The sequence below is a fragment of the Pinus tabuliformis genome, chromosome 3_2 (assembly GCF_031772625.1).
Source record: "Pinus tabuliformis cultivar Carrire ecotype Pingquan chromosome 3_2, CPIR1, whole genome shotgun sequence".
NCBI classification, from domain to species: domain Eukaryota; kingdom Viridiplantae; phylum Streptophyta; class Pinopsida; order Pinales; family Pinaceae; genus Pinus; species Pinus tabuliformis.
The window spans coordinates 258,246,069-258,260,097 of NC_142302.1; the positions used below are offsets into that span (position 1 = coordinate 258,246,069).

At 41.2% G+C, this 14,029-nt stretch overlaps 1 protein-coding gene across 1 annotated transcript in view; it reads right to left on the minus strand.

The window, feature by feature from the left end:
* Window positions 1-3,146: 3,146 nt before the first annotated feature.
* The window catches only part of LOC149180653 (uncharacterized), a 435,407-nt gene continuing 424,524 nt past the window's right edge, over window positions 3,147-14,029 (minus strand). Inside the window, exon 9 of the mRNA XM_089413943.1 lies at window positions 3,147-3,365. Coding sequence (XP_089270069.1) covers window positions 3,147-3,365 — 219 coding nt within the window. The remainder of the gene's footprint in view (window positions 3,366-14,029) is intronic.

The following is a 14,029-nucleotide window of genomic DNA, read 5'->3' on the forward strand; positions in this document are numbered from 1 at the left end:
CTTCCCCTTCTTCTTCTTCTTCTCCGGACACAAAACTGCATAGTGTCCCATCTTTTGACAATTCCAACACTTCACCTTGGAATAGTCCTTCTGTGTGTTACCTTGTTTACCTTTACCTTTGCCTTTGCCCCCACTATTGCTTGTGGAAGCCTGCTTCTTCCCTTTGCCTTTCTTGCCTCCTGCCGACAGTGTTACATCCTCATCCTGCTCAACTGGCTTGGCTGCCCCAAGCTGACCTTTCCTGATCTCTGTCTGAATGCAATCATCCCAAAACCTCTCCCATGTGGGAAGGGTCTCACGTGCACAAACCCCATCAGCAAAGTTCATCCATGAACGGGAGAGGCCATTCACTGCAATCCGCACCAACTCAGTGGGTGGAATGTCCTCTCCAACTGCTGCCAACTCATCTCTCACATTAGTAATCTTTGTGAGATATCCAGCTGCACTATCATTACCAGTGTTGTGAAAATCACGATCAAATTGCGATTTAATGAAAAAATAGCGATTTTTATTTTTTGCCGATCAAATCGCGATTTTTATACGAAAAAATCGCGGGATTTTTTTTTGCCGATTTTTTCCGAAAAAATCACGATTTTTTTCAAAAAAATCGTAAGGTGTCGGGACAACACAATTTTATAAAAAAAATTTTGGTTTTTCATTTGGTCATTTGGACAGTGGCGCGCGTGGAGGGAGGAGGAGCTGTTGGAGACAAGCTGAAGAGGGTTTTCAGCCGAATCTAAGTGCTTAGAGGAGGAAATCAAGAGGAGACCACCGATTTCTCCATAGAAACGGTATGAGGATTAATTTTTTTTTTGTTTTCATTGTTTAAAAACATTGTTTTTGTATGCTTTTCATTGTTTTTGGTTGGGAAACTTGGTATGGGCACCATTTTTCTTTTGTTTTCATTGTTTTTAAAGAATTTTTTGTATTTCTTCATTGTTTTGGGTTGGGTAACTTGGTATGACTATGGGAACTGTTGACCACTACCGGTCAACTACCCATAGCAGTACATCCCCTTTTCTTTGCAAAAAGGGTAGCGCGATGTCGACCACTACCGGTCAACTACCCATAGTAGTACACCCCCTTTTCTTTGCAAAAAGGGTAGCGCTTGATCGACATGTCTGTGCCATTCGACAGTCATCGACAACTTGATCAATTTATGTTGTAAACCCAGTCTGCATGTATAAATTGTAAATAATCTTAGCAGATATGAGTCATGTACGTAAATTGCCTAGGTGGACCTAATTTTCTAAGTGATAATCTACATTCCGGAAGGTTTTTCGTCTCACCGATCCATGATCGGCAGAGTTTTCCTTCAGCCTAACCCCAAAGCCGGAATGGATTTTGACATGAGAATCTTAGGAGAATCCTAGTGTGTTAATCTGCTAGATTATAGTTGTGTCACAGAACTGGGTGGTTTATGAGGGTCTATGTCAAATGGGTTTTCCCCCTTGGGATGTAAAGTTGTAAAAGTCATGATGTAAACTTGTAAAGTGTCTTGAGGGTTAAGAAATGTTTTAATCCCCTCATAAGTCCTAAGTCCTAGGTCCTAGGTGATTTTTCCAAAAGCTAAGTTCGAGGATCCATTTAAAAATAAATTTAAAAAATTAAAAATAAAAAAAATAAAAAAAAATAAATAAATAAAAAATAATAAAAAAAAAAAAAAAAAAAAAATAAAATAAAAAACCTAAAAATAATTAAAATAATAATATTTTGAGCAAATAAATGCAGAATTTCAATTTTTTAATACATTAAAAATTCGAACGGATGAGATTTAGAGATATCTTGATCCTCATCGACAGTCGAGATCATTTTGACGTGGATCACTCGAACTAGCTGTTGGGAATTTTTCCTTTAAATAGGGTGCTAGGGGTCATTTGAGATCATTGGATCTTGGAGTCTTGTGCTGAAGAAGCTCTCTTGTAAACTTTTTCTGGTGCTAATAAAGAAAGACTTTGGGGTTAAAGTCTTGCTGGTGTTACTCTTTGGAAGTGCTGTGAGCTATTTTATTTTCTGCATATTTTGATTTTCAGCCATTAGTAACAGCTTATTATAGAGTTTTGTTGAGCACAGGTATCTTGTTCACTTGCTAGGGTTTGAATGGTATTAGGTTTTCTGAAGTAATGGCAGGTATCTCCATTGCTTTTTGAGATCTAGAATTGTTCTTTCTCTCTTTATTGATGGTTGAAGTGAGCTGTGCAGGAAACCTTATCGAAGAAGACCAGTGGGCGTTTGGGGAAGTTCTCGGCTGAACCAACCAACACCCGCAAGCATTTTCTTGCAGAGCCCAACTAGTTTTGATCCTGGGTCAATCATTTAGTTTATTTTCTGAATTGCATGAGAGATTTTCTGAAGTTTTTCATAGTAAAAATGGAATTTTCGATAACATTACTGCTGATTATTGGTCAATCTGGTTGTTTAAGAGTCAAAAGCTGTAAATTGCTTAGCTGATCTAGGGTTTCATTTTTGTTTTATACACATATTATATTAGGGTTTGCCTTTCTTCTGCAGGTTACAGGTACTTTTGGAGCAAGGAAAATCAAATATAAATTTCGTGGAGCTTTAGTGGTTTCTTTTGGAAATCTGGGTAATCCTTTTCATCTCCATAGCTGCCAAATCCACAATCTGTCACACAGTTCCTTCTGGCATTTTCAGCTGCCCAACCTGCAAATCTATTTTCAGTGCTCTCTCTACGCTGCTCAAAGCCGCAGTCATAAAGCATTTTTCCGTCTCAGCTCCCATCTCTGTCTGCAAGCAGCTCCTTCATACATGCGTCCAGCCCATCCGCTGTCTCATTTTCCTACACGCATCCCTCATCCTTCGACATCCATACTCCTCAAACGTTACCCACGTCTTTCACGTCCAAGTCTGCAATACGATTTCATCAATCGCAGCTCCGTCACGTTGCAGTCATTACATCTAACCATTCTAGAAACAGGATTGCGATTACCAAAAACTGAAACGTGTCCATCACGCAGCACCTCCATTGACGTTCCGTCCACCTTCAGCAAATCGATTTCTTCTTCAAACGTTCTTCACGTAGCTACATTCGCTTGGCTCCCCTGTTATTCCATTTGCAGTGGCTCATACCTGCGTCCATTCTCATTTCTTACCTCAGTATTTCCACGCATACCCGCACCAAACTTTCAGCTATCCGTCGGCCTGTCATTGAATCCATTACCCGCAGCTTTCATCGCTACTCCAGACGTAACATCGCCCTTGGCCGTCGAGGTTTTCCTTCTGCTGCGTTTTCCTGCAGCAATACGCGTAGTCCAGCCTTCCATCTGCAGAGCTTTCTGTCCGCCGTCGAAAGCACTCCGCCGCCTGACAGTAAGAACGCGTTTTTTTTGTGTATTCGAGCCAATCTTATTTCATACGCTAAATGGTAAGGTAAATGTTAGTTTAGGTTTCGATTTTCATTTATGATATGGTTAGGTGTTAACATAGTTAAACAGTTTTCAGATTTGCGTATTTCTCTTTTGGTAGCGTTTAGTTTTATTTTTATTTTTATTTTTTTCTTTAGATTTCCTTTATAATTTTGTTAGGGTAATTTTCAAAGCTTTTATTTTGTATATTCAACTTAGGATGTTATTTTTTTAGTTTTATTTTAATATAGTTTTAGATTTAGGATTTAAGTTATTTGATTAGTTTTTTCATTTAAAAAAATATAACCAAAAAAAAAAAGAAATTCATAAAATTTCTTTAATCTTTATTTAGAGTTTAGAATAGTTTTTTTATTTAGATTAAATTTTTGTTTTATCTGAAAACATAAAAATATTTTGGAAATATTTTGCCAAATTCGATCTTGGCTCAAGGGTTTATTACGTTTTATGTTTTCCTGCTAAGATTAAAATTTTGATGTGGAATTAAAGTTCATCATTTCGATGTGATTTAGTATGTTTGACTGATCATGAATGTAATATCTGGTTAACATTTAAAAATTGCATGGTTGAGTGTCGAAGTTTTAAATTTTTGAAGTATCATTTAAGCATTTTCTCGCATCTGATAAAGTATCTTTATTTGAAGTTATTCGATGATAAATGATTGCTCTACATGGTTTACATTTCTACAACATTCAGTAAGTAATCATTTAAGCATAAGGCACTGGTCTATTAATTTAATAAAATCTAATTAAGTGCTTGTTCTCCCTCGTGTCTCCCAACCCAACTGGTTCACAGTTGGTTTTCATCATCTCATAGGGTCTACCCCCCTTAGCCGCGGGAGACAGGCTTAAACGGAGAGATCGGGGATCAGGGTGACAGCCCCTGGTCTGAGCGTTGTCGTGACAATCTGTGCGACAACAGGAACCAAATTTTTTTATTGTTTTCATTTTTTTAAACATTGTTTATGTTTTTTAATTTTTCATTGTTTTTGCCATTTGGTTGGGTAACTTTAGTTTGGAATGGTTGGGTAATTTGTGTTTGAAACTTTGAACTTTGGAATGGTTGTTTTAGGTTGGGTTATGGGTAACTTGAATTTTCATTCAATCATCAATGTAAAAATTAAAAATTAAAATACTAAATTGTAATTTGTAAATTTGTAACTTGTAATTTTGTAAATGCTAAATTGTAATCCTAATCCTTATTAAGTTATTTTCCCATAGGTTCACAACTGCACCAAAACACCATTCAAGACTTCAAGTTTGCAACTTCAAAGTTCAAAAACAAACATGCCAAGGAAATTGGATCCTTTCTTTGAATATGCTGTATCTCGTGCTCCGAATGATAGACAAAACTTGAGTTGCAAGTTGTGTGGAAAGGAGATGTACGGGGGGGTGTACAGGTTGAAGTTTCACCTTGCACAAATCCCTGGACATGATGTGGGGCCCTGTATAAATACAAATGCTGAACTTATCCAAAAAGCCATGAGAGCATTGGAAGAATTAGAGCAGACTAGAGAGGCCAAAGAAGAACTCAAAAGGCAACTAAAAAGGTCAACTGAAGGAAGTGGGCCAAGTGGCACTCGTTCTACTGCAGCATCAGTCAATCCGGTAGCTGCATCATCATTTTTTGTTCCTCGAACCACACCTGGTTCACAGCCATCTATCGGTTCAATGCTAAAAAGAACTGATAAAGAACAAGCTGACAGGTTGATGGAAAAATTTCTCCTCTGGAGTGATATTCCTTTCAGCGTTGTAAGGAATAATCCATTTTTTCAACCTACTGTTGATGCTATTGCCAGTGTTGGCCCAGGGTACAAAATCCCTTCTTATCATGATTTAAGAGGCCGGATTCTTCAAAATGAAAAGCGTGACTGCACCCAAAGATTGGAGGATTTTAGGGCATCATGGGCACAAACAGGATGAACTGTTATGTCAGATGGTTGGACCGACCAAAAGGGGAGAACCCTTATAAACTTCTTGGTTAGTTGTCCCAAGGGGACTATGTTTATCAAATCTGTTGATGCATCTGCACAAATCAAAGATGCAAGAACTTTATGTGATTTGCTGGATGTATTTATTTTGGAGGTGGGTGAACAACATGTTGTCCAAGTCATAACGGACAATGCTGCAAATTATGTTGCTGCTGGTAGAATGCTTATGGAGAGGCATCCTACTTTATTTTGGACACCTTGTGCTGACCATTGTATTGATTTGATGTTAGAGGGCATAGGGAAAATTCCCTTTGTCAAAGATATTGTTGACTCATCAAAAAACATTACAAAATTTATATATAATCATACATCTGTGCTTAGCTTGATGAGAAGATTCACCAACAACAAAGAGTTGGTGCGCCCCACCATTACACGGTTTGCCACGAGTTTCATATCTCTTCAATTCCTCTTGAATTCTATGTGGGATGTGAAGAGAATGTTTCTTTCAGAGGAGTGGTGTGCTTTGTCAATGAGCCGCAAACCAGAAGGAGAGGCTGTATGCAGACTAGTTTCATACCAGGAAGACTTTTGGGAGGGAGTGCAGGAGGTGTGCGCCGTTACTGAACCTTTGGTAAAGGTTCTTCGGTTGGTTGATGGTGAGAAGCCCGCAATGGGCTATTTGTATGAAGCCATGGATAGGGCCAAAGAAGCCATTCGGGCCTACTATGATGATAAGGGAGATGATGGGTTTCAAAAACAACTCCTTCTATGGGGAGTGATTGATGAGCGATGGAACAACACACTCCATCGTCCCATTCATGCTGCTGGGCTTTTCCTGAACCCTGCATTTTCTTATGCATGTGGGTTTGATTTTGATGCTGAGATCATGGATGGATTCTTATTTTGTGTCCAGAAGATGGTGCGATCTCCAGAACAACGTATAGAGATCTCTAAACAAATTGAGACATATAAGATGGCAGGTGGCACATTTGGCTTTGAGATGGCTATCACTGATAGGACGATTAAAATGCGAGGTATTTTTTAGTTTGTAACTTTGTTTCAAATTTCATTGTCTCTGCAAATTCCATTTTTTTCTTATGTTTATTTAAAATTTTATTTGTAATTTTGTTGTAGATGCATGGTGGAAAATGTATGGTGGTAGGGTACCCCTTCTGCAAAAGCTTGCCATTCGCATCCTCAGCCAAACATGCAGCTCCTCAGGATGTGAGCGCAACTGGAGTGTATTTGAAAAAATACACAACAAGAAGCGCAACAGTTTAACACTTAAACATTCAAAATATTGCAAATTTCCAAATAAATTTTTGAATTCATTAAACAATAATTTTTTTATAATTATTAATTACTATTTCATTGTCTTTGTACAGGTTGGAGTCCCAGCGACTTAATGACATGGTCTACGTCTACTACAATCTTCGATTGTGGGTGAAGCAACTTGAGAGGACACTTGATGTGGATGCCATCTCATTGGATGGGATTGACACCACTGCTGCATGGAGGGTTGAGGCCGAGAGGCCTCTCATGGATTCTGCTCATGATTGGTTAGTGCAGGATGTAGTGGAGGAGGAGGAGCAGGAGGAGGAGTAGGTGGAGGAGGAGTAGGAGGAGGAGGAGGAGGAGGAACAGGAGGAGGAGGTGACACCGCCTGCCCGGGCTACCACTGCCACCAGTAGAGGACGTGGTCTACCTCCTATAGCTCCTACTTCTAGTTCTTCAGCTTCTAGAGCACATCAGACTCCACTGCCATTTCCACCAGCACGGGCACCAGCATCTACATCTAAAGGGAAAGGGAAAGCTGTGACATTTTCTCGCAAGAGGGGCAGAGGAAATCAATAGGATTAGACTTTTATTTTATTGTATATGACATTATGACATGATGAGATACATTATCATATTTTTTGTTGATATTTTGAGGCTGAGTTGGGACTCAGGAGTCAGGACTTACTATTCAGGACATGATTCAATGTTATGTGTGATTTTAGCACTAGAAATGATATTAAACATCTTATATATTAGTTTTTTTTATCATATTTATGTGTCAATGTATTTATTTATGTTGTAGATGGTTTAAATATTAAAAAAATTGAAAAAAATGTAAAAAATGAATATTTTTGTACGAAACGATTTTTTCCGATTCCTTCCCGCACCGATTTAATCCCGATCACGATTTTCACAACATTGATCATTACCCATCTTAATAGTCTTCAGCTTCTCCTTCAGGACCATTTTCTGGTTCTCATTGGTGCTCTGGTAGAGATTGGACAATGTTGTCCACATCTCATGGGCATTTCTCTTTCCTCTCACATGAGGAATGCAATGGTCTTTGACTCCGTCTAGAATCAGTCTCTTACCCTTGTTCTTTTTATTATACTCAGCCAACTGAGTAGCATCAGTAGGCACAACAACAGGGTTCTGTATGGTATGCACCATGATGTCCCAGACTTCTGCCTCCTCAAAGATACTCTGCATTCTCTCCTTCCAAACGCTGTAATTTGTATGCCCATCTAGCCTATCCTCCACCCTCAATTCCAATGATATCCTGTTGTCCTAAAACTGAAAAATAGCACTGCTGTAGTAAAGATAAAACTGCTGTTTGTGAAAAATCAGCTTGCTGGAATTTTCTGACCCAAACTGCACTTAAGCACTCAAGCTCTGATACCATGTGAAAATTTCTCATTTCCCACCCCGGTTTTCAGTGTCACCTTATTTCTCCCATATAGTTAAATGCCCTGTCCCATATCCATACATTCAACAACTGAAAAACAAATTTTTGCTGAAAACACAAATGCTGGAAATTTTACAGAATGCTGGAAAATGCAAAAATAAAAAATCAGCAGGTACAAACAGCCATTTAACACATTTGAACACAGTGATTTTTGGTCAATGTGACCTTGGAAAAACCCCCTACAACTCTTGGGGAAAACCAGTTCGAGAGCTCTTTCTTATTTCTAAAAAATGCTTTTACAGTGAGAAATATTCAGCAAAAAATCAGCAAGCAAATTTTACAACTTATCTCGTTTTCCGTGCCTCACAACCAACTGGAAAATACTAGCAAACAACAAAACAGGACAGCAATAAATGTTGTACGGCCTCCTCGATTTTCGTGCCCACTTTCAGCCTTAAATGTTGTTGTACGACCTGCAATAAATACACTGTACGGACCTCGATTTGCATGCAGAAAAACAGCAATACGCTGTACGGATTTCCTTGGAAAATGTGCCAAATTGCTCCTCAATTTCTGTGCAAACTTCTCCTCGATTTCTGTGCAAACAGCTGTACGGATTTCTAGAAAATCGTGCCAAAATCTGCCTTTCACTATGTGCTAACTCAGCTGTACGGATTTGCTAAACTGCTGCCTTGGAATGTGTGCCAAGCTGCTGTCTCCTTCTCCTCCCTATCCAGAAATCTCCCTTGCTCTCTTGTTCTCCTTCTCTCAATCTGCGCATGAAAGAATGAATGACCTTTTCCTCCTTTAATCTAACCCTAAGTGACTTTTGGGTGATCCCTAAATCCAATGGCTGAAATAGATTGAGATCTAGGGCTGAGATTAAATGTTCATTTAAATTTCACTTTCTATTTTTTAATTCACCCCACTTTAATAAAGACCCACTTAGTCATTTATTTCCAAAGTCACTTTTCCTTTCTAATTTTACATTGACTTTACTAAAGTCACTTTAAAATTAGACTTTAGTAACTTTATCACTTAAAGTCACTTCTAAATTAGATTTGACTTTATAAAAATTATAAAGTCACTTTAGGAGAAAAATTAAATTCTCTTGGACACTTTTCCCTAGGCCAAAGATCAAAACCTTAGGGAACCACCTGTCCTCCGGTACCAAATTTGAACATTGCTCCATTGTTGCCACTTGACCTAGTAGTTGCTCTATAGGAACCCCTCCTAGGACCCTTGCTAGAATGAGTGGTAACAGGGATGAAGTCTCTCTTCCACATGAGCTCCTCCAAATATCATCCTGCTTATCAGCTTACCATGCTAATGAAGTCCACCATGCCATCAGCGAGTCACTAAAGCCCAATGAAATATTTGAGTGATCTCCCCTTGTAGTAGCCAACTCATCCCTAAAGGTCATTAAGCTGCCACGTACTGTGATCCCTGGGACCCATGCTAGTCTAGAAGGGTCCCACCATGTTGTCCTTGTGCCACTCTAACACTAACAAACTGCCCATCGTGCGCACACTGTGTCCTCCTCCTCGGAAACTTGATCGAGGTAGGCCAAGCTCATCCTGCCCAGGCATCACTATCATGTCAATATCTACAAATCCATTGCTAATCCTAATCCTGGGCTGCAACTGGAAAAACTTGCCTCACCATACAATGGAGGCATTAGCGATCCCCCATGTGACAACCCCAAAGTGAGATAGATCACCCTCTGCTATGAACCTGCACCTCACGAAATGGAGTGGCATGTCAGCCAACTGAATCCCTGGATCCCATAACCAGATTTGTTGCGACGTAGTCCTGACGACTACTGGAGTCCACCTGCTCCACAACTCTACTCCCTGCATGCAATCGATATAGAGACTCCTGTTGACAATGCTAGACCCGCCAACATGTCAAGGGGATCTCCCACGGTAAGAAGTCCCAATTAGACATCAGTCCGTTTGGTGTAGGAGTCCCAGCAGTGGGTCGTATGGTAATGCCTTGACCGCGATTTCGCACAGGGGCAGGTAAGATAACTGTTGGTAGCAAGGGTGTGACAGCTGTAGTGAGTCAAGGAAGCTGCATGAGAGGTTCTAACACATGTGGGTTGAGACAAGTGTGACCCTTAGCAACTTGTAATAGTACTCGGATGGGAAGGGAACACACGAGCGAAGATACATCACAAGCTAGAAAGCAAGTTAGCTGGCAATCCAAAGTGATGGTTAAACCAACAACACATTTCAGAAAGATTCATACATACTCATACAAAATAGTCCATACATGCATGCGTAAGAAAGCAAATACATATGCCATTTAGAGTAAACAAGATAGCTGGAATACAATACAACATATGCATGAAACGTGTTGGCTCTTATTATATAAAGAAGTGTAAGTTCTAGTCATACAATACATCCATGTCCAACCACTAGCTCCAATAGTGGAATGTTACAGCCACATCCACTTGCTCCTCCAAAGACATGTACTAGCTCCATGCAGTGGAGAAGCCAAGGTGCGTTACAATACTGTCCAAGTTCTCTCCAAGATAGTCTTATCGAAAGCTTGGCTGACAAAAAGCCTCTACAATGAGTTATGAGGGACTATTAATAGCAAGAGGTGGGGTGACCCTTGACATTCCCCTTAGTGACAATTCATCTACCCTCATGACTCTTCATCTACTCTATGACTGTTACATCCAACTATTGACACTTGAACTTCCACTTGACATGACATTATATTACAATGCACATGTGCTCATGTGAGACAAAATTACTTGAGCAAGCCATGCAAGACGTCACTCACACTTAGTCCGTTGAGGTGAGACCAACTCTTTAACATGTTTGTGATGGTGAAGGAGGTGAGCTGATGCTCAGCTTGGTCATCCATGATGGTGTGCATACGCTCAAAGGTGACATCTTGCTGAAGCGATCTCTTGCCTCTGTTGCAACCGGTGCATTGGTTCGGCTCCTTCATCCAACTCGTCTACTAACATGCGCATGGTCTTCTTAGGTGCGGCTGAACCGGCAACACACTGATGCATAGTGTCCGTGCTGATCTTCAAGTGTGTGCTGGTGGTCATGCGCATCAACTTCCGAAGTACATGTTCAGCTCCAGTTGGACTTGCTTCTTGTCTTCGCCTTGGTGAGTATGTTGAATGGGTTGGATCGCATGCATGCGCACAATGATATGCATGCTGTTGAATCCCTTGCATGCAATCAACAACATTTCTCACCATGTCTGCTCCGTGCCAACTATTGGGATGGATCTTTAACTTGTACGGGCGCACTTTCATCCGTGAGTGCATGTTGCACCCACTGCTGCTCCTATTCCTGCTACAACTTGTTCATCTGTCTGTGCAACTTCATGTTCTTCCTTGAGTTGCTGCTTCAACACATGCAACTCCTTCTTTGTTCCATTCTCTGTCTCTGCGTGATCTTCTTGTCGTGTCGTCACCTCATAGCCTCAGTCTCCAAAGTTGCTTTCATCATCAATGGTTCTGCTTGAGCTTGCAAATTTGTTCCGCCTCCGTGCTGTCAACAACCCTCTTGCATTCGTTGCATTTGGTATGCTGCCTTCAGCTGTTGTTCATGATGTTGCTCGTTGTGATGCTGCTGTTGTCATATCTTGATGTCCTTTCCTACAAACAAGTTGATGTCTTCGTGGGTAGGCAAGTCCATAGACACTTGATCGATTACATCCCCAAGTGTGCTCTAAATGGTGTCTTCATCTCTGCTCTCTTAGAAACCATTGTACCTGTACTGCTGAGAGGCAGATGAACAACTGCAATACCTGGAGACATGGAAACACTCATGGCAAGCAATGCATCAATCGAAAACCAAAATGAACTTGAGAACTGACTTGCAACATACCTGGGTGAATGGTCATGAAAGTTGCACAATTTCAGCCAGGAGGTCGGGAGACTAACTACCAAGACTGCGCAAGGCACAGTTTGGGCTGCTGAGACACTAACTGACTGCTAGAAATGCACAATGCACAGTCCAGCCTGACTGCTGACTGCTGGAATTATGCAATGCGCAATTTTAGCTGGCAATGAGTGCAGGCTTAGGGATTGCATTGCGCAATTTTCTGGGCCAGTAGTCATTGTCCCTCAGGATTGTGCAAAGCAGGCTTGGGGAACAACTGCTGGGTAGAAATGCGCATTTCTGGAGAGGAAGGCAGAGCCTTCCCACTCAAGATTGCGCAATGTTGTCTCAGTGAAGGCAGAGTCCGGGCCGAGGTTGCCCAGACTCGCTGGCAGGCAACTGAACCCGAATGTGAGTGCAAATACATGGTGATATTGAGTGTAAGCGTAAGTGAATGATCATGCATGCAAACAGTGAATGACAGATTCAGAAAATGGAACATCATGCATGTGGGTGAGGCGAGTCGCCACATCGGTAATCGTTCGTGAAAAACAATTTCATGCATGCGATAGCAATGAGATAGCAACTAAAACTAAAACGGTGCTAGTGCAAGCTAATATTTATCAAAATGACAGCGAGCGCTCACTGAAATCAAGCAAACAGTGTTCATACGAAGCGAAACACAAAAAGCGTCGGAAATGCAACACAAGACATGGAAGACAAGCTTACCCCAAGACAGCGAAGTTGAATGAGCTGGCAGCTCCTAGATGTGATGTGGGATGGCAGAGCTGCAAGGTTGATGTGAGGAATGAACTCTGCAGTGTCCAGTTGATGAGTTTTGATAAAATCGAGGTTGTGATGTGCATGCCACAAATCTAGGGAAATCAACACTTGGTGGGAGGCTTCTGAAGTGATCCTTGCATATAACCTCCAACTACCCAAAAATAGATCCCTTAAACAAGGGATGCCTTTGGATGCTGCCTTAGGAGAAGCAACCCATGCATGCAAGTCTGTTTTGCTCGGTCCCAGAGGGAACTGGTCAACTCAGCGGCACATGAAAGAGGTTGTTCGACTACTAGGAGAAAATGCGCATTTCTAGTTGGGAGCTACGCTGGCTACCTAGGAGATTTGCGCAATTTCTAGGCAGAGCAATTGACTACTGCCCATATTTGTGCAAATTTTGGGCTGAGCAGTCCTGCTGGGGAAAATTGCGCAATTTTCACTCTGAGTGTTGACTGCTAGAGTTGTGCAATTCTGGAACCCAGCAAGTTGCCAATCAGGATTACGCAATTTCTGGAGGGAAGGCTGGTTGCCCTCCAGAATTGCGCAATTTCTTAGGGGAGCTGTTCAACCTGCAACTGGACCAAGTCCGGGTGATCAGCCTGTGAGGGGAATGCATCGAGCTGTGATCGATACGCTGCCTTTGTGCAAGAAAAACACTGAAGCTTGTGAACTTGACGAAACAAGACAAGGTGTTGTGAAAAGTTGGTAGGGAGGCTCTGAAATGAAGCTAAGGCAAAATTTTGGAGGGTGGTTATAGCCACTACAACACTTGGCGACACACTGGTAGAACTCCAGCTCTCTAAATGGACCTTGTTCATGAAAGCGAGTCTAACACTTTCAGAAGTAATGTTCAGTTCTCAGCTCATCTTGGTTTCACACTAGCTTGATTGTAAGATGTAGCATCTGCCAAACTCTTGGTTAATTGACACACATTCCAAGCCAAGGCAACACAGTTGTTTCGATTGCGGTTAAGGGGTATATGGGTGCACAAGCAGTATAGTCGTCAGAGTCTTAGTTTCATCTCTGGTGTTGCTCTGCTGCTAGCAGGCCTGGATAGTACCCCGACGGAGTCACATAGGAACACAAGCATGGCTCCGCTGCCAGTGAGCCTGGTCAGTAACCCGACGGAGTTACTTGCATCACCTCTTTGCGTAGGAAGCCTTTCTCTTCTTTCGCCTTATTCATTTTTCATTTTTTTTCATTTTTGTAACTATGCATAGAACTTATTCATTTCAGAGGTGGAAGAGGGATCCTGACTTATTGAGAGCAGAAGAGGTTGTTCTAGCAGAGAAGTAGTTTATTATACCTCTGACGTGCCTGTTAAGGTTTCCCCCCTCACCTTACTCTACTTGACTGAGCTAACAAAGGTTAACCCAAAAACAACCGACTAGAGAAG